The sequence below is a fragment of the Numida meleagris genome, chromosome 5 (assembly GCF_002078875.1).
Source record: "Numida meleagris isolate 19003 breed g44 Domestic line chromosome 5, NumMel1.0, whole genome shotgun sequence".
NCBI classification, from domain to species: domain Eukaryota; kingdom Metazoa; phylum Chordata; class Aves; order Galliformes; family Numididae; genus Numida; species Numida meleagris.
Window position 1 is genome coordinate 41,354,504 of NC_034413.1, and position 23,344 is coordinate 41,377,847.

Genomic DNA, 23,344 nt, shown 5'->3' on the forward strand with positions numbered 1-23,344 from the left:
GGGAATCACTGAAAAGATTCACATTAAAAAATTATAAACGCCGGTTCAGGCTTGCACAATTTGACAGGATGCGGTGCCTCATCCATTTTTGTCTCAGCAGCATTACTAAAGTACAGAAAAGAAGGCAATGAAGGCATGAAAGCCTAAGATAACAGAAGGAAACAAAAATTGTTTTTGAAGTTGCTGATTCTTTGAGGATGCGTTCTAGTAGTGCGCTGTTTAGCAGTCGCTTTTTATTTCTAGTACTGTGAGATGACAGCGTGTAGTATATTATCTTTAATACAGCATTGACCTAAAATTTCATGGTAGCATTTTTAAAACTCCCTTTAACTATTTGATTAATTTATACCAGTTCTTAATTTTGTGGTGTAGAATATGTCTTGTGAACTGTTAAATCTCTTCAGGCAATACTGTTAACAGAAATTGAGCTATTCAAAAACACAGGGACCCTAAAAGAAAAAATGCAAACATAACCAGAAGACTGCTTGTGACTATCATAGAAGAGCATGAAATGACCAGTATTATATGTTTAGAGTTCAATTTGTGTTTCTTGGATTCAGAGTATATCAATGTTTAAAAAAAAAAAAAAGAGAGAGAGAAAGAGAAAGAGTGTCTTTTCAACAGTGAGTGCTTAATTCGTGCTTTCTGATAGCCCCAAGTTAATATGTTACAAAGCAGTACTTTAAAACTATTGGGATTTTTGTTTTGTTTTTTCCTTTCCACAGGGAGAAGCAGTGCGTTTAGCTCGGCAGCTGCCCTTACATTTGTCAAAAGAAGATGTAGAAAACACAATTTACAGGATGAAGCAACAGCTTGGAAGGGAAAATAAAAGCTGTGTTCATGGTCGTCCTTTTTTTCATCACTTAACAGATATTCCAGAAGTTAACAAGCCATAACTGCAAGGAAATTATTCAGTAAATGGAACATTTTGTTTGGGATCAAATTTCTCTTGCTTAATTTTGATCATTATTCTGTAACTTTAGCACGTTTGGTGTAAAGTTTTTGTATAATTACTTTTCATTTTCTTAAGTTCACCTTCTTTATATTTTTTATTTAAATTCAAATACTACTTGAGAAATGGAAATAAAAATTGTAGAGAAAAGCTCTACTATTTTTTTAAAGAGTTTATTAAAGAAATGGTCTCAACTGGTTTGATGCTTTTCTCATTGCTGCAGATTTAGAAAATATCAGTATGTCAAAATGTTTTAGATATGGTTATAGGCTGCTTTCAACAGAGCTTGGCAAAATTTATTGCACTGTGACAAGATACATTAATTTTTAAAGGAAGCCAGGTAGTAGTAGGTATTTAAATGTGGTGCCACTATATATTGTTATTATTAGCACATATTTACGTTGTTGCATTTCTATTTAGAAATAGTTAGATTTTGTAAATGAGTATTGAAGTCCTGGAGTTCAGTCTCTGAAAAGCTTTTCTATAAACTATGCAGATAACTCAGAGTATTTATAATCTTCAGATGCAAAGCTGTGATTCTTAGAAGTACACTACACTATTAAAACCTAAGGTTAAAAACTGGTGAGTTATTTAAAAGATGAATGGATCAGAGTCATGAGAGTACAGGATAGCACTGAAAGCAGATGTTAACAGGCTTGTGATAGTGCAATACTATACATAAACTGTTTGCCATTTGGAAGCAGACAGTCCTCAGTCAAAAAGAGCATGGCATAATTAGGGAGAAGTCTGCTATATAATGAGCTGATGATGGTGGTAAACTTGTTCATTCTGTTTCTACCATAATGTAGTGTTTACTCCTGCATTTCAGTCACTAGGCTACTTCCATAAATTTACTAGATTATGCCTTCTGTGCAACACAATGTCTCTGGAAGAGTATGTTTAAAAGTTTCAAGAAAGATCACCTGTAAATTCGTGTATATTTTTGTTTTCTTTTGTTACAGCACATTTCAGTACTGTGAAAGTATGGGAGTTAACCTAACTTTGCAGTGTTTCTGTGGCTGCTAGGTAAGTGGTTAAAAGGTTGCTGAAAGGCCTGAGTCTAAGCTGGTTTGTGGGCAAGTATAGCAGAGTACCAGCTAAGGGTATATACAGTGTAAAAATGCAAATTGCTGATTTGTTGCTCAAACAATGTTGATTTGGTGAATGATGCAAAAGGAAGTAGTGTTTATTACCTCTTCTGATGCGTGGAAAGATGGTGCAAAGACAAGATGAGGCGTAGTAGTGAACAAGGTACTCCTTTCCTGTTGCCATACTAGTAGGAATAGGAGCTCAAGAAATACATGACTTCCTCTGTTGCTGTTCCCTACTATTCTCATGCATCTGTCTAAGGTCAGTTTGAGAACAGCTGAAATATTTGGCAGCGAGAGCCTTCAAGAGAAGCAGTTAAGTGTAAAGGGGGAAGGAGTGGTCTCTTTCTGGAGAAAGTATGATATCTGCTGTCATGCTGAGTGACTCTTAAGACATAGCCATGAGTATCCTGGCTGTGAGAGGCTCACAGAAGGCATGGGGTTGATGTGGTACTTGACTGAAAAGGCAGCAAGAGGAGCATGCTGGGGTTCTAAAGCCCGGGTGATCAAGCAGCTGCCACCTTTCTTTTGGGTCTGCATTATGTTTCTCAGCTGTGGAAGATCTTAACAGGTTTTGGTGTGTTGGGATGACTTTACAGAGGGTGTTAGGAGCTCCATCAGAGGCCTGGCAGTACACTACATACTGGCTATATTCACACTGGGGGTGCAAACCCCATGGGCAGGATGGGGTCACCAGAGAAGGTGGGGGAGTTGGCAGCACAGGGACTTGTGGAGGAGAACAGAGCAGGGACTAAGGGAGGGCACAAGCAGGATATCTTAAATTGTAATGAGAATGTGACTGGAAAACTGGGTACACCTTGGCTGTAAATTCCACTCACTGCAGAAGATGTGAATTTTTAGAGTGAAAGTGAGTAGGCATATGGAAGCACAGGAACAAGATGTGACTCTTGGCTCTGAGGGGAAAACAGGATCCCAGCGTGGTAGTGGATACGGAAGGTTATAGTTTATTTTTATTCTTGTTTGGATACAAACTGTTAAGTTTGAAAGAGTAGCCCTAGCCATGAGAAATGCCACACTCAATCCAGAGAATGGATCACCAAGTGAAGTCTGCTAGAAATTAAGTGAATACATGCACTGATTTTAGTCAGTTGGAAAGGGTAATTCATGATATATATATATATATATATATATATAAATCTCAATAAATGCTATATATTTGCATACATAGCATTTATTGAGTTTAATAGTTGTTTATCCAAAGATACCTAGGCTGAGGTGGGTGGTGAATTGGTACGGCCAGCATCTGCACAGGTGCCGAGCTGAGCTCTGTTACCATGGCAGCAAACAAGCAGCAGGCCTTTCTGTGGGGCAGGTGTGCTGGCCTGAACCCCAGGGCTTCCTTCCTGCCTTCCTGACCAGGCTGGCCCTTCTCTGCTCAGAGTGCATCTCAAGATATCTCCCTGAGGTAGGTGAATGTATAGTTTGTTTTTATTTTTGTCTTTGTAAGGTGCTGAGGCTGGTTGCTGGCAGTGAGCCCTGCAGGATAGCACTGCAGGGGCAAGGCCGTATCTCCTCAGCAGTGGCAGCTGTGAGGTAAAACTGAGAGTTGCTCTGACGCTGTGCTGATGGGAAGCGGGTGATGGTTTTAGATGGTTTAAGAGAAGCCAAGTGGTGGGGTTTTTTTTTTCTGCAGTGGTTCTTGCATTGGAAGGCCTATCAGCTTTGATCCTTTCTTGGTGTCACTCAGCCCTTCGATGACATGGCAGACTCATGAGAGTCTCCTCAGAGCGCCACAGATGTCTGTGGGCAGCAGCTCCAAACTGCATTCCCTACTTAGAGGGAAGAACAAATGCCTGAGAGGTGAAACACAGTGTAAAAGCTTGGTTGGCAGTAGACCCTTCCCTTAAAGGATGAGCTGGAGTAGGCTGGGGTGCAAGGAAGCAGGCAGGGCGCCTCACTAGCCGGTCCTCTCCGCCACTAGTGGCCGGCTCTGGGCATCTCATGGGAGTTCCAGCATTTGCACTGCCCTCTGCTGGCATCCTACTCTTGTGCAAATTTACCTAACTAAAACGGTCAGTTGGCAGCTCTGGGGCTGGTTATTAGCGAGCATCGTGTCCTCCTTCCAGTCACCAGTATGTTAAAGTGTTACCACATGGGAAACTTCTCGTGGGGTGCTCTTTTCCCCTTCCCCAGATAAGCCTGTTCCAGGTAGCAGCATCCCCTGTCTGATAATACAGGGCTTTCCAGACTAAAGCTTTTTTGTTTGGTTGGTTTTTTCATCTGGCTCTCAGTAGCTTTACTCTTTTCTCAGAAGGATCGTGTGTATGGTGTGTTTTGGCTGGTTGTGCTGGTACGCTTCCAGTTCCAGTGTCCACCTCCCCAAATTCTGAGAAGTTGTGAGTTAATATGAAACCACCGAATATTAATTTTCTTTTTAAATACGGGAGAATCTTACTGAAGGAAGAATGATTTTTCCTGCATATAAATATAAGCATACAATGAAAGTAATATCTTCTACATGTTTCTTTTCTAAATGTATTAAGAATCTTAATAATGAAGTTCCTGTTTCCTGTTGGTTAAGAAGTGTGTATGTGAAGGGATTTCGATTATTTCCATGGATATATATTTTTCTATTCCTTCAGTATGAGTAGTACTCGTTGAGAGAATAACAGCAAAATCAGAGGGATGGTAACTTATTTCAGGAGCACTTAGCCAGTCATTGGCAGCGTATTCTGTGAGGTATGCTGTTAAAATGGGCTCTTCTGTATTTCAGTATGGAATATTGAAAATATCTAGCAATAGAATCAGTACATTCAAACAATACTTTAGTTACACAACCAATAATTCTTCAGTTGCAATGTGTGTAAGTGGTTTCATTCTTTTTTTTTAAAATTATTTTCCTACAAGTATATTGGTATTACTTTCATGAAAGTAAGCATCAAGGACCAAGTTTTTTTTTGTTTGTTTGTTTGTTTTTAAAGGTTTTGTAGTATTTGGTCTTCAGAACTTGTTTTGTCTTTTGTAATCTGGTCTAGTTTCTGGTTGATTGGGTTTTTTTCCATGTGTTTCTTATACAAACCTATAGCTTTGAATTTGCTTTTTGCTACAATAGCAATATTGAAGGGTTTAAAAATCTGTTTCTTTTCTACTCACCATTTAGCAGGCTGGGTTAAGGTTTGTAATAAGCTTAAGGGATTTTCATTTAATTTTTCAAATGGCAACCTACCAGAAGTGGCTTTTATTTTCCCTCTCTCTCTCTCAAGCATGGAGTATCATGTCTAAAATTATGGAGAGTATAAATGTGGAAATGTTAAATCTTTTGTTAATGGCTTCGAATTAAGCACACATTGTTGCAGATGATTTGGAGGACTTATTTAAAGTAAATATACAATTTCAAGCTCAATTATCATTCATAGTTTAACTACGCATAGTGAGGTATTAGGTCTGTGAATTTGATACAGTGTTACTTCATAATTATGATGCTTTTTTTACAGTAAATTTGATATAGAACAGTTGCTAAAGGAAAGCTGCTGAATAGTGTGACCAAACATTTTATGGAACACATCTGGTGAATTAGTTCAGGATGTGCACTGCATAAGAACAGAGCCGTTTGCACAAAATGAGAAGGAAGCTAACTCCACATGTATATGTTTTGTGGACATGAGAAGAGGTTAAACAATTACAAGTTAATTGTGTAAGCTAATAGGAGAGGTGCTTGTAATGTCATTTCAAAATAGCTAAAGAGGAAATGGATGAGAATTATTGTTTTAAAATCTCAAATGAATGGTTTACACCTGTTAATGTTACGTTTAGAACAGCTGTTTCTTTTATTATCAGTAAACAGATGCAGAAAGTAATGGAATGTTTTAAAGCAATATGTTAATCCTGTCCCCCACTACTGAACATTCTCACAATCTCATGATTAAATATTAACCGTAATGCTGCTGTCATCTGCAGCTACAGAATTCTTAGGGGTTTTTTAATCATTTATGTATCTGAAATTGTAAATGTTTGTCCGATGTTATTGTAGTCTTTTATCAATTGATAGCACGTCCTTTTACACATCAGTAGTTTTACTGATGATTCTGTTGGAATTACTCAGCCAAAACGACCCTGGATTTTACTCAATGGTTATTTCTTTCTTGGTAATTTCACCCTTCATCATTGCTTGGTGTCGTGGGTAAAGCTTTGCCAGAGCAGGCTCTTTCAGATCCAGCATTTCACATCACTGTGTATCAGAGCAGTATCGATAAGGTGGTGCAAGTGAGGCTCTTAGGTAGCACGTGGAAATGTTTGTTTTGTGTGAAAATAGGTTCAACCCTAGTTTATTTTCTGTATGCCTTGTGACAGATGTATCATGTTACTAAGGTTTTGAAATACAGAACAACTATGATTCTGACAGCTTATTGGAAAAAGTAATTCACAACTGCAGATACCACGTGTAGGTAAAAAAATCTATTTAAAAGTTAGTGACTAAATTGACCAGAGGTTGTCTAGAAACCGGTACCTGCCACTCACCTCCCCAGAGTTGATAGTTATAGTTCCTCAAGTGAAAATGTGTTAATTTTTAAGCTATAGTATCTGTAAATGTTATATATTTTTTAAAAAACAACATTTAAGTGAAATAACATGAAATTGTGGAGCATTACTAACTCAACACTCCAAGAACAGAAGCACAGAAGGTTAATACTGTATAACTTGTTTGGCAGATTAGTTTTCAGGAAATGTAGAGACCAATGAATATGGCAGCTGCATTATTAAAATACTGTATTCAAACCCAGGTCAAATTGTTCATTCATGCATGGAGTATCTCTGCATTAATTGGATCATTATGTTTTTTAGTTATTTTAAAACACTGATATTTTGTGTTTCGATGCTTGAAATGCTTGTTCAAATTAGAATATTTGCGCAAGGAGCAATCATTTTGCCAGTGGTGTTTTTGTAGGAGTGTTCACTTCTCAGGTCATTGCAGTGAGAAAATGACATTGGTAGAACTACAGTTTGACCTCATTTCTGGAGGATTTTAAGATGCTGAGTCAGATAAAATTATTTAAGTGGATATAAAACAATAAAGATGTTATGTCTTTCCCTGATCTTATTAGCCCGGTACTGTTTCTACTAGATGAATGAGTGGTCTTAACAAGAGATGAGAGAATTTATTGTCTTAATTAAAAACTAAGAGGAACCCTCTTGTATTCATTCAGTAGATTTAGAAAAAGTCCTGTCATCTAGCTTCAGGAGAAAGTAAAGGAAAATCCTTCTGGAAACAATTTGAGTTTATTTCATATAAAGTAGTTGTTGAAAGGCAAATGGTTTCAGCTGTGAGGAGTGATTCTTGTCAAACTTCTGGCCAGAACTGCCTAGTAATAAATAGATTCTTTCAAAGCAATGTGCTGTGGGATTTCTGTTCTTCTTCACTTAAAACAAACAGAGTTTGACTCTTACTTGGTCAGTTAAAATTTCTGTTGTTCTCTGGCAGTTTAGGTACGTATAACTTAGAATAAGAACCTGTTTATAGTTACTCAGATTCATGAAACTAGTTCTAGAAAAATGTTCCCTCTTCAGAGGGATTCACAGTTACCTCTCCCACAGGGTAGCATCCTCCTTTACAGAACCCTGCCTCCATTATTATGTCTAAAGCTTTGCATTTAATAACTATTTGCTTGTGATCTGTTGCCACGTAGGAGAGCTGTAACTCTCTGCTGTGTTTACTGCAACCTCTGAGCATGTGAAAACACTGCCAGCTCCTTTAGAGAGTGTGGATTTGAGTTGGCAGTTTTGATCTACATCTGCAAATAAGTAAATGCGATTATGCATTGACTGTGACATAGCAATAAGGTAGACTCTGTCCTTTTACAATTACAACCTTCTATGGTATTAGCAACCTTTAGTGCAGATGTAAATGTGTAGATGTTATACTAAGGAGTGTGGTTTAGAGGTCAGTATTTGTGGTAGATGGATGTTTGAGCGAGATGATCTTACATGTCTTTTCCAACCTTAGTGATTCTATAACCTGAAAAGCACACTGACTGCTGTGAGGTTATGGAAGCTCCTATGCAACTCCATCAGCAGCTTGAGGCGGATGCAGAGTCACAGTGGGGGAACGAACAACCCAATTTTTGCAGCTAAGCTTCTGCTGTTAGGTTTTTTGCTATAATTAGTGTGAACCCGATGGTTAATGGCTGGCTGTGCTTAACTCCTGCCTAATTAGGAACTCTTTGTAGAGTCCTTAGGACCGAAATTTTAGGTAAGGTAGTACTAAGAGTTGCCAAAAATTGTGGAGTCTTTTGTTACTAGTGTGCCCTGTTCTTTTTACATTTACATGGATGCTGTATAGCAAGAAAGTGTTGTGCTGATTCCTTAAATCATGCAAAGCAATGAAGGTCTCAAGCACTGGTAGATTTTTTCTTTTTTTGGTAAACCTGTGTGGATACAGAATTAGAACTAAAATTTTTAACAAAGACTTCAAAGGTGCAATGTATTGCAATAATAACTGTCTTAGTAGTTTTCTTAGGGTTGTCAGTCTAAATCTTTAACTTAAAAATTTGCAACAAGTATTTTGGCACAGGGCAGTTTGTTGTAAGGAGGGTTTAATGGCTTGTTATGTCCTATTTCTATAAACAGAAGTCATTTAGAGTTCAGCAGATATATTTAGACTCAGCATTTGTGCTGGTAGTTACAAGCTGAATAAAATTATCTCTGAAAAGTTTAATATGCAGAAGGGAATACACCAGTTCAAATATATTTCACAGCAAGCTCTTTCTAGAGGTTTTGATGCTCACTGTTATTAACCTTCACATTTAGGAAGTAAATGTTTAATTATTTAAAAGATTTGTAAATGAAATGATAACAAGCGTTGTGTGAAGTCATTGCTAGTTTTAGGAGAATGTTGTGGTTATGGCTGTCCAATAGTCTGTCTTGCTCACTTCACTCTGGCAAAGTACCTTAATCTTCATGTGGGCTGTCTCTGTACAAAGGAGTGCAATGTGGGTCGTGGTGACACCTGGAGAGGTGAGCTTTGGGCTGGTTTGGATCAGAAATTATTAATAGGGGTTTGCACTGGGTGATTTGTAACCTAACATTTCTGTTTGTTGACTTCAAGGTATGTGCAATATCTGAGAAATATATGCCAAGTCTGCTTGCGATACGAGTTTTATAGCAAATAGTAAATTAAAACCATAGTGACCTTTTGGTCTTGCTGACCATGTGCATAAAGATGTTCGCCGTACTAATCACAGCAACGAGGCGCTGGCTCAGGGGACAGCGGGTGTGAGCAATGTTCTTGTACATTTGTTCTCCTGTGGTTTTTATAGAGAAAATTCTCCAATTAGAATGGTTGTAATTGTACTCAAATGATGGAACTTTGGCATATTGCGTGCTGGAAAAGATGGTTGATCTTTTGTCTTGAAAACAAGATTCATTGAGAGGGCCAAATAGGCATCAGTGTCCCAATTTAAATCTCAGTTGTTACTTCTGCCGTTTTTACCGGCTCTAGCTCCACCGGTGAGAAGTCTGATAATTTTTACTGGATCATTTCTGGTATAGATTCTCCCGGACACTCAAATCAGGAGTTGGAAAACATCAAAGAGTGTGGTGCATTGAAGTACTTCTTCCCTCCTGTATTTTAGCACAATAACAGCTGTTGTCCTTTCTTATATACAGAATGTCCAAACTTCAGCATAAAAACATATCACCTGGTAGAGTGACTCCCGGGTAACCTAACTGAAGGAGCATCTTTCAAGGATGTTTTGGTAAATAGCTAGAAATTAAGCTTTATATTACTGTGCCTCAGCAGGCCGTGTTTCTGTTTTTACCTTGTTTGGGTTTTGATCATTTCAGTTTTTGTAACATCTTTGTAGAATGTCATTACTGAAGAGGGAAAACATAGGTACGCTTTTTTCTTGCATTACTTGTAGAGATTCTGAAACAGTACTTGACTGCCTTCAGTGCTACTCATCCCCATGTCTGCACCACGGTGCTGTGTATGCGGGTGGCAGCAGCTTTGCACCTGTTTGCCCCATCACGAAGCCAACACGTGGAGCCCAGGGCTGGCAGACCTGGGAACAGGACCTTGTGTGCGGAGTGTTTCCCCATTTTAACTGCACAGGAAGTCTGATCGCTGCAGAAGGCGATACTCTGGTACCGAGTGATATATATGGTGTGCAACACAAAAGATTTCCTGTTTTCAGTTTATATTACATGACCTGTGGGCTAACTGAAGAAAACGTCACTGAGAAAATGCTACATCTACATATACAAGTGTTCCTATTGATACATTATTTTTTTAAGATTTTGCTGAGTAAAGCTATTTCCACACATAAGCATTTTGGCCATCTGCAACTGCTCGTCAGTGAGCCTGGTTTGAGAACACTGGTCGTAATTGTAACCTCAGGAATGTGTGACCAGCTCGCGGCCAGCTGTGCATGCCCTGACTTTTCCCAGGTGTTAAGATACATGGCCACTTTTGTTCACTCTAATCAATGGGGCAAAATACATTCCTTGTTCTTCCCCACCTTGTACTAAACCCAAAAATTGTTATTTTGTGTGACTTGTTTAAGATGTCATAGCAAATAACTAGATGAAGGTGTCCATGTTGTTTAATTATTGTACATACATGTCATAGAGTGCAGCATCTGTATGGTGTTATGTATTTAGAGAATTAAAAAAAGGTCTTCTTCAGTGTACCATGGTCTTGCTATGAATTAGCAGTGCTGACCCTGCAAATTAAATAAGTGCTTTTTTTAAAGCCATTTACTTATGTTTCAACAGCATATATATTTCCACAGTTTAGCTAGACAGAGTCAGCAGCAAGATTTTCTAATCACTTTTATTTTAAACATCTATTTCATGATTGTAGGAACACTTATTAGCTGCCTTCTACTTGGCAGCTTAAGTGGAAGCCCTCCCTAAATCCAAGCTGGTGTTATCTCCATAGGGCTTTTTGTTTAATTTTCTGTACCTAACTAGCATTTTCTAACCCTGTATGACTTTACATATGTAGTATTTTCTACATTTAAGGTGAGGCATGAATATAGCTTATGAATAAGCAATATGTGTGAGTATGGGTCTCCTTTCAGATGTTGGAGATGGAGGGCACTTTGAGTAATCACAAATGAGCTCAGTGGCCCTTGTCACTGTGTTTAATCAAGTAAAAAGTTAAGCATGAGATTAATGAATGGACATGATCATTTGCAGATATATAGACAGATATAAAAATAAAGAAATAAATCTCCTCCTCAAATCATTACTGCTGGCTCTTATTTGCCAGTGAGTTGACATGATCTCTATGTAGTCGATTCGGACAGGGCCTCAGTTCATAATTTGAGACGTATTCTTTATATGATCTGAAAGGTGCTTACCTCTGGAAGTAACCTACCTACTCAGGCCAGTTTCTGGGATAGAGTGAATTTAGACCTTCAGGTGGAGCAAGTCTGTAACAAGCTACAAGATTATGAAGTATGAACTCACGTGAAGGAAGTGTAAGTGGTATGTACTGAAAGAAAATGCAGCTCAGGCCAAATGCATGAAGAGGTTGACAGTGCTTTAACCAGAAATAATACTGAGCATAGCTGGTCTTCCTTCAGCCTTCTGATCTGAATGAATCCCTGTTGCTCTCCAGAAGTGTCCAGGAAGAGACTCTTGGTGGGCTTATGACATATTAAATTCTCTGTAATTCAGGTGAATTGAAAGATGAGCATCAGAGTTAGAGACGTTTCTGATGCTGCCAAGCAAATTCTTTCGAGACTCAATGAGTTCAAGTGTGTTCATTGCTGCATGTGAATACTAGCTGTTCTGTACATTGGTTTCACTCGGAGTAATTTTGAAAATGTGTAAGTGTTGCTTGAAACTTCTGCCTCTGTGGCCTTTCAAAGACCTCATATGATTGGTTTTGATTTTCTTTGAACGTAGTGAGGACACAGGTTTTAAACCAGAGCTAGTATTTCCCTCACTGCTTTGAAACCTGCAGGGAATGAGGACGTGAAAACTCTCTAAGTACCTAAGTGCTGTTGAAAATTTGGTTCCTGGGGACTCAAGGAAGCTCAGTTAACCTTGAAAGTCAGTGAAGAAACTCCTAAAGACTCGTTTAGCTCTTGGAAGTTGTACCAGAGGTGCTTGGGGAGGAGAAGATCACACCAGCTCTGTGCCAAGACCTGCTTAAACATAAACTTGGAGCAAGGCAATCCTCTCCTGCAGCTGCAGTGTTGTGGAGTACTTGTGCATGATGATCTTACAGAGGAGGCTGAATTATGCTCTTATTCAAGGGTGCCCTTGTAGTTGAAGTACTGGTCTGTGAATCCTCTCTAAAAATCAGGAACCATCCCATCTTCAACAGAGGATGCAGGAGAGCTGATAAGACGTGAAATAAAACCACACGGTACAAATCGCCCGTAAGTGATTTGTGCCTCTGACTGACATCTCTCCAGTGAAGACTCCCAGATATGCACCAGCATTGCAAGATTCCTGAAACCGCTGGTCTTCGGTATTTCCTGTGAAATTTAAACCTAATGTTCAAAATCTGCATCAGCACTGAGCTGGTCTGTCCTTTGTTTTCTGTTCGTCAAGGTGGCTTTTCTCATTAGCATAAATCACAGAGCTCCTGCAGCAGTAGCGTTGTCCATGTGATGTGCAGCAGTTCTGCTATCGCTGAGGAATATTTACAACTCCAAATGCTCCGCTTTGGGTTGCTGCTTCTTTCCCCCACTTCTTTTGTGATAACAAGTAATAAGATGGAACCAGTAAGGATTTCTAAGAGAGAGTCATCTACAATACTGTGATATTTTTCTCATTCATCTGATGTGAACAAAACAAATTAGCCAAAGGCAAATAAAATGCACCCTTGCAAAAGGTTCAAAACAAAAAGTTTCAAAACAATGACATAAAAATATCTGAGATCTGTTGCATTAGTCTATGGCAAAGAGGTTAAATATCTCTAAATTGTGTGTAGCCTTGTTGAAGAAATAAGATACTTCTGTGGGGTATGGATACATAATGTAAACAATTTCAAAGGGTATTTGGCGGTGTCTTGGAATTTGCTCCAAATACTTTCAGTTCAATGGGAATGAAGGGCCCTGCTCTATTACAACCTCACTTGATGTTTTGAAGGAAGGAGACTTGGAAGCGGGTCTGCAATTTTTGTATTGCCCAAAGGTGTCAGTGGGGTGGGAGGAAGTCAGATGACCGGCATGCTTATGTTTCTTGCTACCTGCTCATCTTTCTCACTTTCATTGTTGCTTTTATCTTTCAGGTTTTCTTGAGCAACGCCTGTGTATGTGGTAACATGGAATATATTTTAAGCACGTAATCTGTAACAATTGTTTGCTTTGTATATGATCAGACCTGATCTATGCGCATACTCTTTCCCAGTGATTACTGTTGGAGCAAGAATATCTATTTCTGATGTTAGCGCTGCGCGTCTTCCTCTCTGTACACCTTCACAAACATTTATTATTATACCTGCTGAGATGATCTCAAATGCTTTCATTATGAGGACTCGAGGACTTATTGGAGTAGGAAACATTTTCTTCCTGTAGAGCTTTTGAAGGATCAGTAAGAATTGCTCTGATTCATTGCAGCTTTCAATCCTGTTGTCTTCCACTGCATTTTCATCAGATATTGCAGACTAAGTAGTATTGACCTGCTCAGTAGCTGGGTGGAAGCTGCAGGGAAGGAGCAAAAGTTGGTTTTTCCCTGCATCCTGTGGCAGCATGCAAAACCATTTGAGCAGCGCTGTTAACCTTGTTCCTGAAGGCTAACGTAAATCGAAGGTCCTGAGCACGAGGGGTTGTTAAAATTCTCATAGGGCTCTTTATAAGATTTTAACCCTCGTGGTCTGGCCAGGCTCCAAAGTGGGTAATTGCATTCTTCCTACCTAAATTCCCCCTGCAATTCCGATTCGATGCGCTGGTATTCCTCACTTCCTCTCTGTTGCCATTCGCTGTGCAACAGTTGTTGCATTTCATCCCAGAGGTACTTGCTTTGGGTGACAGATGGAGTGCTCTGTGTGCGTAGCCTATAAAGCATTTTAAGATCCTTTGGGATGGAATGTAATTTATGATGCTTAATTTTTTTTAAATTAACTGTTTTCTAAAGTGCAGTAGGTTAATCTCAGCCTTGAATGCATGTAAACTGTGTGCAACAGACTTAGAATTGAGATAGGATCAACAACTGCTCCAATTCCTTCTTGAACTTCTTTCCAGAGGTTTTCAGAAGAAAGAGTCAAACTGCAGGAAGTCTGTAAAATGGGAAGAATATGGACTACATAGCAAAGCTAATGTGAGCTTTGCCTCAGCTGAAGTGTGTATATACGATGTGCTCTCTGCTTAGGGATTCTGTTGTAACCTTCAGAGTATCATCCAAACACTGTTCTGAAACAGTTGCTGTTTTTCTCTACAGTCTTCTTACACCATAAATGCCCTTTATTATAAAAATGGTGTCAATTTAAATTATATTAATGCATACTGATTTGGAAGTAAACTTGTATGAATATTAATATTACCTCTATGCAGACAAATATGGAATTAGTACTTCACTCTTAGGAAAAAAGTAATCTTGTTGCATGGTAAATGTGCAGAGATTTCAAATCCAGTGTTCCCTAAATATGGAATTTACTTTAACGTGTGTCTGTGATGCAAAGAGCATATGGTGATGCTAGGGGATGTTTTGGTATTTATTTAGTTGGAAGTTAGTTTCTCTCTTCCCTTCAGTCATGGAGTGACCCATACTGAGTCTAACTGTGCTCCCCAGGAAGCCTTTGTACAGACAGCAATCAGAATGAGCTGAACTTCTATTTCAGAAGGCATACAAGATCTCTTTGCCTTTTCTGTTGTGTGTGATGGCCACTGCATTTTGCATGCTTCTGGTGTCAGTACTTCAGTACTTGTTTAGGCCAGGTATTTCTCTCCTACACCAGCAGCACCCAGGCTGTGAGTAGAAACAGAAGATCCTGGATCATCTTTGCCTTGGTGTCCTGTGCTGCTAAGGGGCCTGAGGGAGATCTTTCAAGGTGGTCTCAGCAGCTGGAAAGCTGCTCCCCAGTTGTGAGGGAAAGCTGAAGACTTTGTGGGTGATTTTTCCTGTAGCACAGGAAACGCAATTCCTGTGCAAGAATCTCAAAAATAGATACATGCCTCTATGTGAGTGAATATGAAGCACTCCTCGTGTTTTCTGGAGCTTCTCTGGAGGTTCTAAAACAAGGAAAGAAAAACAACAAACTGTCAACAAACTGAAGAAAAAATAACCCTCGTTACTTAAAATAATAACAATAAATAAATAGAAGTCTGCTATGACACAGTAAGTTTGAAAAGCTGAAGCAGAAATCCTCCTTGCGAGATCTTTCATAGCGTTTCAATGAAAGAAATTGCTATGAGCGTATCCTTCTCTTTAAGCTGTGAAGAAAGCTGAAATAAATTGAATTAAATATTTGACACCACATTTAGCTCAATATGCTCTACTGCTCATTTGTTGCTGAGAAAGCAGCCTATTACATCTACTTAGGGTTAAATGTAAGCCCGCTTGGTGAAGATTTAATAGATTTTTGAGTCCAAAGAGGAAGCCTGGTTCTCCTGCCCACATCAGTTCATATATATTATTATTTGGAAACAGTTTACCATTTATAATTTAAAAAACAAAAAAAGTATAATTTTAGTAGTCTAGTATTTATGAGTCAGGATGGCCGAGCGGTCTAAGGCGCTGCGTTCAGGTCGCAGTCTCCCCTGGAGGCGTGGGTTCGAATCCCACTCCTGACAATTACTTTTGGCCTGGAACAAATAGTGTTCCCCAGGGGTCAGTACTGGGTTTGATCTGATTTCAGCATCTTCATCGATTACCTGGACAAAGGAATAGAGTCCATCCTCACCAAGTTTGCTGACATATGAAGCTGTGAGTAGGGGCTGACACACCAGAAGGAAGTGCTGCCCCTTAATGGGACCTGGACAGGATGGTAAGTTGGACAGAGAGAAACCTGATGAGATTCAACAAGAGCAAATGTAAAGTGATACACGTGGGGAAGAATAATTGTGTGCATCAGTACAGGTTTGGGGCTGATCTGCTGGAGAGGAGCTCTGCAGAGTAGGACCTTGTTTCCTGGTAGGCAGCCAATTGGCCGTGAGCCAGCAGTGTGCCCTTGTGGCCAAGAAGGCCTATGGTATCATGGGGTGCATTAAGAAGAGTGTGGCCAGCAGGTCAAGGAGGTGATCTTCACCCTGTGTTCTGCCCTGGTAAGAATATACCTGTGTCCGGTTCTGGGCTCCTCAGTTCAGAAAATATAGAGGTCATCTAGAGAGAGTGCAGTAGAGAGCCACAAGAGTTAATAAGCGCCTGAAGCATCTCCCCAGATCTCAGCCTTTCCTGGTAGGGGCTGTCCAGCTGGGAGAAGAGAAGGCTGAGGGGGTCTCAAAACCATTTATAAATATCTAAAATGTGGAAGTCAAATGGATGGGGCTCTTTTCAGTAGTGTGCAGCCTCAGGACAAGGGGCAATGGGCAAAAATTAGAACATAAGGAAGTTCCATATAAACTTGTGAAAGAACTTCTTTACTGTGACGGTGGCAGAACCCTGAGTCTGCCCAGAGAGGTTGTGGAGTCTCCTTCTCTGGAGACAGTCATCACCCTGCTGGACACTTTCCTGCTCAACCTGTTGTAGGGAACCTGCTTTAGCAGGGGTTCAGACTGGGTAATCTCCAGAGGTCCCTTCCAACCCTTATGATTCTGTGATTCTATGAATTTACCAGTGTAATTTAAATATATAATGGTAAATATTTGCATAAAATATGACTGTGCTGTAAAGTATTTCTCTTATGTTCATTTAAAATTAATTTCAGTAATGCAGTTTTGAGATGCACTTAGTTGTTATTCTGTTACGGAAGATAACCTGATATTTTTATTCAGTTTATGTGTAAGTAAATGTAATTGCCTTTATTTGTGCTGATGGTCTCCCAACAGACGTAACATTACTCTCTCTTGCAATTAACTTTCACAAGTACTTGTGACTTCTAAGCATCCTTCCCTGTATCTGACATGTTTATGTCTTATTGGTCTGCACTTTGGCAGATCAGCATCCTTTTACATTTTATACCAGCTTCTGTTTCCAGTATGAGATTTAAAGATTTTATTTAAGTGGAAGATGATTCATATCTAGATATTGAGGAGGTACATTCCCCATTATTTTGTGCATCTGTTTGTTTTTCCTCACTTTTCTTGTTTTTTTTTAATCCTCTTTCACTTCCTGACACCCACATAACTCTTGAGTATCCATATTCCTTTAGCTTAAGCACTATATTTATTTTGTCAGAAATCAATATCAGAGGAATGTATTAGATTTATCCATATTGAAATTTTTTTTAAGTCTGATTCTCTGTTATTTCAGCAAATAGTCTCTACTGTTCATACAGTTTCTTCTCCAGCTACCTGATTTCCATCATTTTTTTCTTTTATTCTGCTGCCTCTTTCATCCCTTACAGCCTGTCCCTCCAGAAAGGAGTGTCCTCTTCTACCCATGCATTGCTTTCTCACTCTTGCTTTCTTTTAGTTACCCACAGCTGCCTTTTCTCCATCCCTCCTTCTGTCTACAACTTCCTTCTCCACCAGCACTCACTGCTATCAAGAGCAACCTTAGATTAGAAATACCTTTTTCTTGAACTATAAATCTAGTTTTTTTAAGACTTTGATCGGAGGTTGAAAGACAACGTTCAACTTTTTTCTGTTCCTCACAAGTTCCTACCATTTATTGTCCCTCCCCAACCCTACTTGTATCATTATACCTCTTTCCCCGCTTGTCTTAGCCCTCCTCACTCAACAATTTCCTTCTATGTTTGTGTGTAATTTAAAAGGTAGGCTGCTAAGTGAATATTCTGAAATACATGCAAATTCATTTCAGTGGATTTGCACTAAACTTTTTGGGGAAATAATTCTCAGTATTACTGTGTTAGTCAATGTGGGAAACGTTCTTTAAAAATTTACAAAAAAAAAAAAGGCATTGAAAGTATTTTCTTCCCAGAGCCCCAGCCTCCTCATGTTTTGAAGATTGTATATTCTACACAGAAGAGTGGACTATTATTGCCATTCATCAGAACAAAACTGTTCTGTGTACAGAACTCTGTATATAGTTCAAAATTTCAACATCATTAGGGGATGTTGTCTTTAATGACTGTTCTAAATTCCACTATTTTACAACCGTTTTGTGAAATTGGTTGTGGAGACAGGTGGGTATTTACACTGAGAATTAGTTGCACTCTTGAGAAAACCAGTCATACCAGGAATACTCACTTTAGCTGAAATGGAGATAAGTAATTTGAGGGTGACTTACTCAAGTTTTGAAATAGTTAACACTATCTTAGGAGGAGATGAGGGGTAGATAAATGGTGAACAACTGGGAAGCTGGCTCTGAAGCACGTGCTCTTGAATTTGGACACCGCCTAATCTGTTTTGGCTGTTGCTGGCTCTGCAAATAACAGCATAATGTAAAACCTTCCTGTTTCTTCCCACTCTTCCAGTCTTATCTTTCCACCGAGGGCAAGCAGCGGCCACAGCCGAGCTGCCAATGGCAGAAATGGGAGCGGCAGAGTGGCTGGGGCCTCTTGCATGGCCAAGCCTGCAGTCTCCCGCTCCCTGCTGCGGCTCGACTGGCTCTTGTGCTGACTGATGCATGTCAGAGCATGGAGTTTTTCCCCATTTGTCAGCTAAGAGTCCAGTATATGACCTCAGTTGTCATACTGTCAATCGAAGGAATTGTCTGGTGGAAGGATGTCAACTGTAACCATATGGGTTGCATATAACCAGAAGCAAAACAAGACTTACAATTGTTTTATGGTATACCACCTTCTGCATTTGCATTGCAGTCGCTGGGCTTATAAAATCCCCTGATGAGAATTGCTAATAAGGAAATGTTAACCTTCAGGGTTATCACATGCCATTCTCATTAATTTTTCACACTGCAGAGCACTGTGGGAGTTGAGATTTTATTTTCTTCCTTTTATATGTTTATAAAAATGATAAGTTGTAAACATGATTCCCTCAAAATTTTCTCATATTTAATTTACTTCTGTTAGTTTTCTTCAGAACCAGATCCTTTGCCTCATCATGCTCTTAAAACTTCATCACAAACTTAGTGATGTCAAGTAATTTTTATACACTGATTTTTCATTTTGTCGAACAGCTGTTCTAGCAGTTTTTTATCCTTGAGATTATCTTTGGGGTGGGGGTTTTTTGGTTTGTTTTTCTTTAACTGATCACATAACAATTTAAATTTAACCTTGACTTTTAAAGACAGGCGTCAGGAAAATGGATGTTATGCTCTACACAGTTATGCTTCTCTCAGACACTTCAGTCATCTGTTTTCCTTTAGCTTATTTTGTAAAAGTCATTTGATTTGTAAAATCGTTGCTTTGCTGAAGTATAATAATGTGCACCTCACTCCGGAAATGTGAAATTTCTTATGTTAGTATATATGCCTATATAATTTTGTTGATATGAGTCCCACAGACATAAGGCTGATGATTTCAAATAACGCTGCCTCCACCTGCATTGTGAGTGCCCTTTTCTCCTCTGTATCTGAAGAATTAAAGATAAGTAGCTTCAGCCACATTTTATTCTCCTCTTCCAACCCGCTTTCACAGTGCGTCATGCTCCCCACTAGCAGGCATGTGGGCACATTATGGGCTGCCTTGCCCTTCGGACTGATCATCTCCTTAGAAGTTTTCTCTTTGCCTTTGTTGGCTGTTTGGGCACCAGCAGTGTTAAAAAGGGATTGTCTGTGTTGACTCTTTCCCATAGAACATCAAAGGGAAATGTTCCCTTAATAGTTTATCATTGTCTATGCAGCCTGTTTTTTTTCCCTGCTGATCAGCATAGATGTAGGACAGAGCACATGGTAAAATCTTGTTGTCTGTGTCCTTTCTGCATGCTCCAATGGTGCACCTTCCCATGCTCCTGACAGCTGCCCATGGGAAATTATAAGGAGCCTTCTGTGTCCCCTATGTCACTGAACTTTTACTGGGAAACCCTCTGACCATTACTGCAAACTGCACAAGGATACAGCCTTCACCGGGGCTATTGCTTCAGAAGAAGTGATCTGGAAAGGATCTTGTGGAAAATCTTTCATATTCTGTGCTGCAAGAAGATCTAGATACGATCTCAAGTTTCTGTAAAAGGCAGCCTTAGACTTTAAATATGTAACTGCTTTATCTTCTGTTTTTCCTCTCAAAATCCATGTTATAATCTGCACCATGTTAAGTTTCACACTCCCTATGTGAAAACTTTTATGGTTCAGTGCAGAGAAAACTGAAATGTGTTTGTTATTTCCTAGTTTGTTTCTTTTCCTGTCCTCCATACCTATGTGCCTGCTCCATAAAATAGGCTTTATCAGCCCTGTGCTAATAAAGGCAGCCTTTGTATGTCTTCTAACTATACTAGGACTAGCTACCAAATATCAAGGAGCATATGAAAGCCCTGTTCCTCTGAGGTTCAGGTAGTCACTGCTGCTTCTCTCGGAACTACAGTAGTCCCACATGTTTCAGGTATTGCTGTTTAGAGACACATTCATGTAAAAACGTCATTTACCTATTGAGGCAGAGCTGTAGAAAGAACTAGGAGTCTCTCCTATCCTCAGTCTTCAAATAGGAGCACTTCTCTGTCTTGAAGCTCAGTGTAAATATCTTTCAGTCACATGGATGAGAGTCTGTGTGGGCAATCACTTGAGGAACCCAGGATACTTACTCATGCTGTAATAAGTGCATATCTGCAATTGTAGAATTACAGTGATTCCTCTTCTGACCTCTCCATCCCAATCAACTGAAGCAGTATGGATTCAAGATTCTGAAGTATAGATTAAAAGACAAACAAAATCCCTACTGAAGTGCAGCCAAGGTCCTGCTTTCAAAGCAATAAGGAGGGGAAACTTATTCCAAGAAATCTGATTGCAGATATACAGCAAATATGCAGCTTAAGCACAAGTTATATGCTAAAACATATTTCTGAGACCTATTCTGTAAATACAATCTTTGATCACATTCCTTAAGAACAGAAGGCAATCTGACAAATGAAGGGAAAGCAGATCGACTAGAACTGGTAAATGATGACTGGAATGATTCAAATCTCCATGTAGTCAGATTCACACACTTTCCATATGGTCCTGTTTATTTCTCAAATAGCCTCCAATGTTTTTTGGTTTGAGCAGCAATGTCAGCATCTTGGATAGAGTTCAGCAAAGGAACTGTATTTGTTTTAAATTTTCCCAGTAGTTCCTTATGTCATATTATGGCTCCAAAGTAACTAAATATTGCCATCATGTTTGGTTTGTGCAATTGAGTTCAATTCCCAAGTTGTGTAATGCTTTCAAAATAATCCAAGCCTGACTCAAACTTCTAGAACAGTTATAATGCTGACAGTGGGAGGTGTAACTGGTCAGCATTTGCATGAATTCTTCCCAATTAAATAGAAATGTCATTTGCCTTTGTGCTTGTACTTGACAGGATGCTTTTGTAAATTACTGAAGTTACGATCAGTAGTAAATGGTGATCTTCAGTGTGTCTGTTTCTGTTGGAAAAAGACATCTGAGAGGTTTTTGCGTACATTTGATGTAGTTTGGCAGAGGGGAGAGCTTCGCTGATTTTCAAGGAAGTGTTGGATGAATGCATATAGGGATTTATTTAAAGACTATTGGACTGATGCAGGAAAATAAAATGGCAAGTGCAATTGGAATTCTCTGTCATTTACAAACTAAAGATTCATCTAGATTGTAAGAGGGCCGTGAAACAGTTGTAATGGAAAAGAAGGCTGGCTTAAATGTATTTAATCAGATTGTAGAGTCAAGGTAATGATGAATAATGACTACATACATTTGTAAACAGGTGCAAAACTTTTTTTTTTTTTTTTTTTTTGCTGCCTGGAGAGTTGCCACGGTTATGTGATAGCTTAATATTTCAGCTCAAACTGCAGCTGGAAAGGCAATGATATTGAGTGATTTTCATTATCTGTTCTGCATTGCTGAAATGGATGTAGTCATATAAAATAATACTTAAACTCATCAAATAAATTTCACAAAAAGCTTCACAAGAAAAACTTCAAAAAGGAATTGTTTTTAATTTGGTAAATGATTTTACTCTTGTGGAAGCTCTTTGTAAAAGCCCTGGGCTACTGCTTGAATTTTCAAGTAATTTTTTTTAAACCTGTATCATTTTAAGTGCCAAGCCACAGTTATAAAGGGCCTCACCCCTGAGTTTGTCACTACTGCTGCTTTCTGATGCTGGCCTTGAAAATGGAGTGCTCTGCGGGACAGACCAGTATCAGCTCCCAATTGCTCTTTAGCACCGATTTGTTACAGGTGCTCCATAAATGTGCAGCAAAACTGCAGCCTCTAATCTAGGATGGTTAGTGACAGTTGCTTAAGTTGTGTTCGTTAAGAAAAATTTACCAATATTTTACTTTCAAACTGCATTTTGTGGACTCACTGTTGTCATGCTGTCGGGGTCTGTAAACATGCTCAGTTTTGATTGGTAATAACACTGACGTTGCTTATTGCTGTCACTGCCTTGCATGCGGAGCATCTAATATGACGTATCTGATGTATGCATCTTATAAAGACATGCAAGTTTGTAGTGTTTGAGGCTAGAAGAACAAGAAAGCAAAAACGTCACTTACTAATTGAAGATTATTGCTTTTAGATTGGTGTGACATGCTTAAACTTGAACAGGATCACTTGGTTTAAAAGTGTAAGTAGAGTGTTTTTAAACAAGTTCTTCTATCTTTGGATTTCTGGACTTTGGAAAATATATTTTCCCATATACTAAATGTGCTAATACTAAATGCATAACATAGTTTAACTTTCTACCAATGTTTTCAGTTCCTCAGCTGTTTCAGATTGTTGGTTCAATATATAACAACGTGAACCTATCATGTATAAGCAGTCTTCTAACACAGTATATCAAGTTGCCTTGTTTCTCAGATATACTTCAGCTTGGAATATTCATTATTAATACGGAGAAAACAAGATGACAAAATAAACCGTACTGATGAATTATCCAGATCCTTAGAAAACTCTAGTTAACTTTGTAAAGAGAAGTTTGTCCAAAATATTATGTTAATAACAGATATAATTTATTGCCTTGGAAAATCCACTCTGTATTTTAAATTGGATTACTGCTGGATTCAGAAGGATGAAAAACCCTGCTGAAGTGTATCAGATTATTCATGGCCCATAGGGGAACTGCCCTGCGGAAAAGCAGGTGTCTCCTTTCACTAGGAATGCTTCCCATTACAGGAACAGAATTCGGAGCGACAAATGGATGCCTGCAGGATCCTAAAAATCTCCGCTTCCTGATACTTTCCATCCTCTTTCAACAACCTTTTGG

The 23,344-nt window shown here is 39.0% G+C and overlaps 1 protein-coding gene and 1 non-coding gene across 7 annotated transcripts in view; both read left to right on the plus strand.

Annotated features, from left to right (window-relative positions):
* PMS1 (PMS1 homolog 1, mismatch repair system component) overlaps positions 1-1,882 on the plus strand; it is a 45,142-nt gene extending 43,260 nt beyond the window's left edge. For 4 of the 6 annotated variants that reach the window (XM_021400388.1, XM_021400387.1, XM_021400390.1 and 1 more), the window contains one exon: positions 726-1,882. In XM_021400388.1, coding sequence (XP_021256063.1) covers positions 726-896 — 171 coding nt within the window. In that variant the 3' untranslated portion in view covers positions 897-1,882. The remainder of the gene's footprint in view (positions 1-725) is intronic. The other 2 variants (XR_002439888.1, XM_021400386.1) reach the window with 2 other exon arrangements.
* Positions 15,664-15,746, plus strand: TRNAL-CAG. Its single transcript has one exon. It is a non-coding gene; the product is annotated as a tRNA-Leu (tRNA).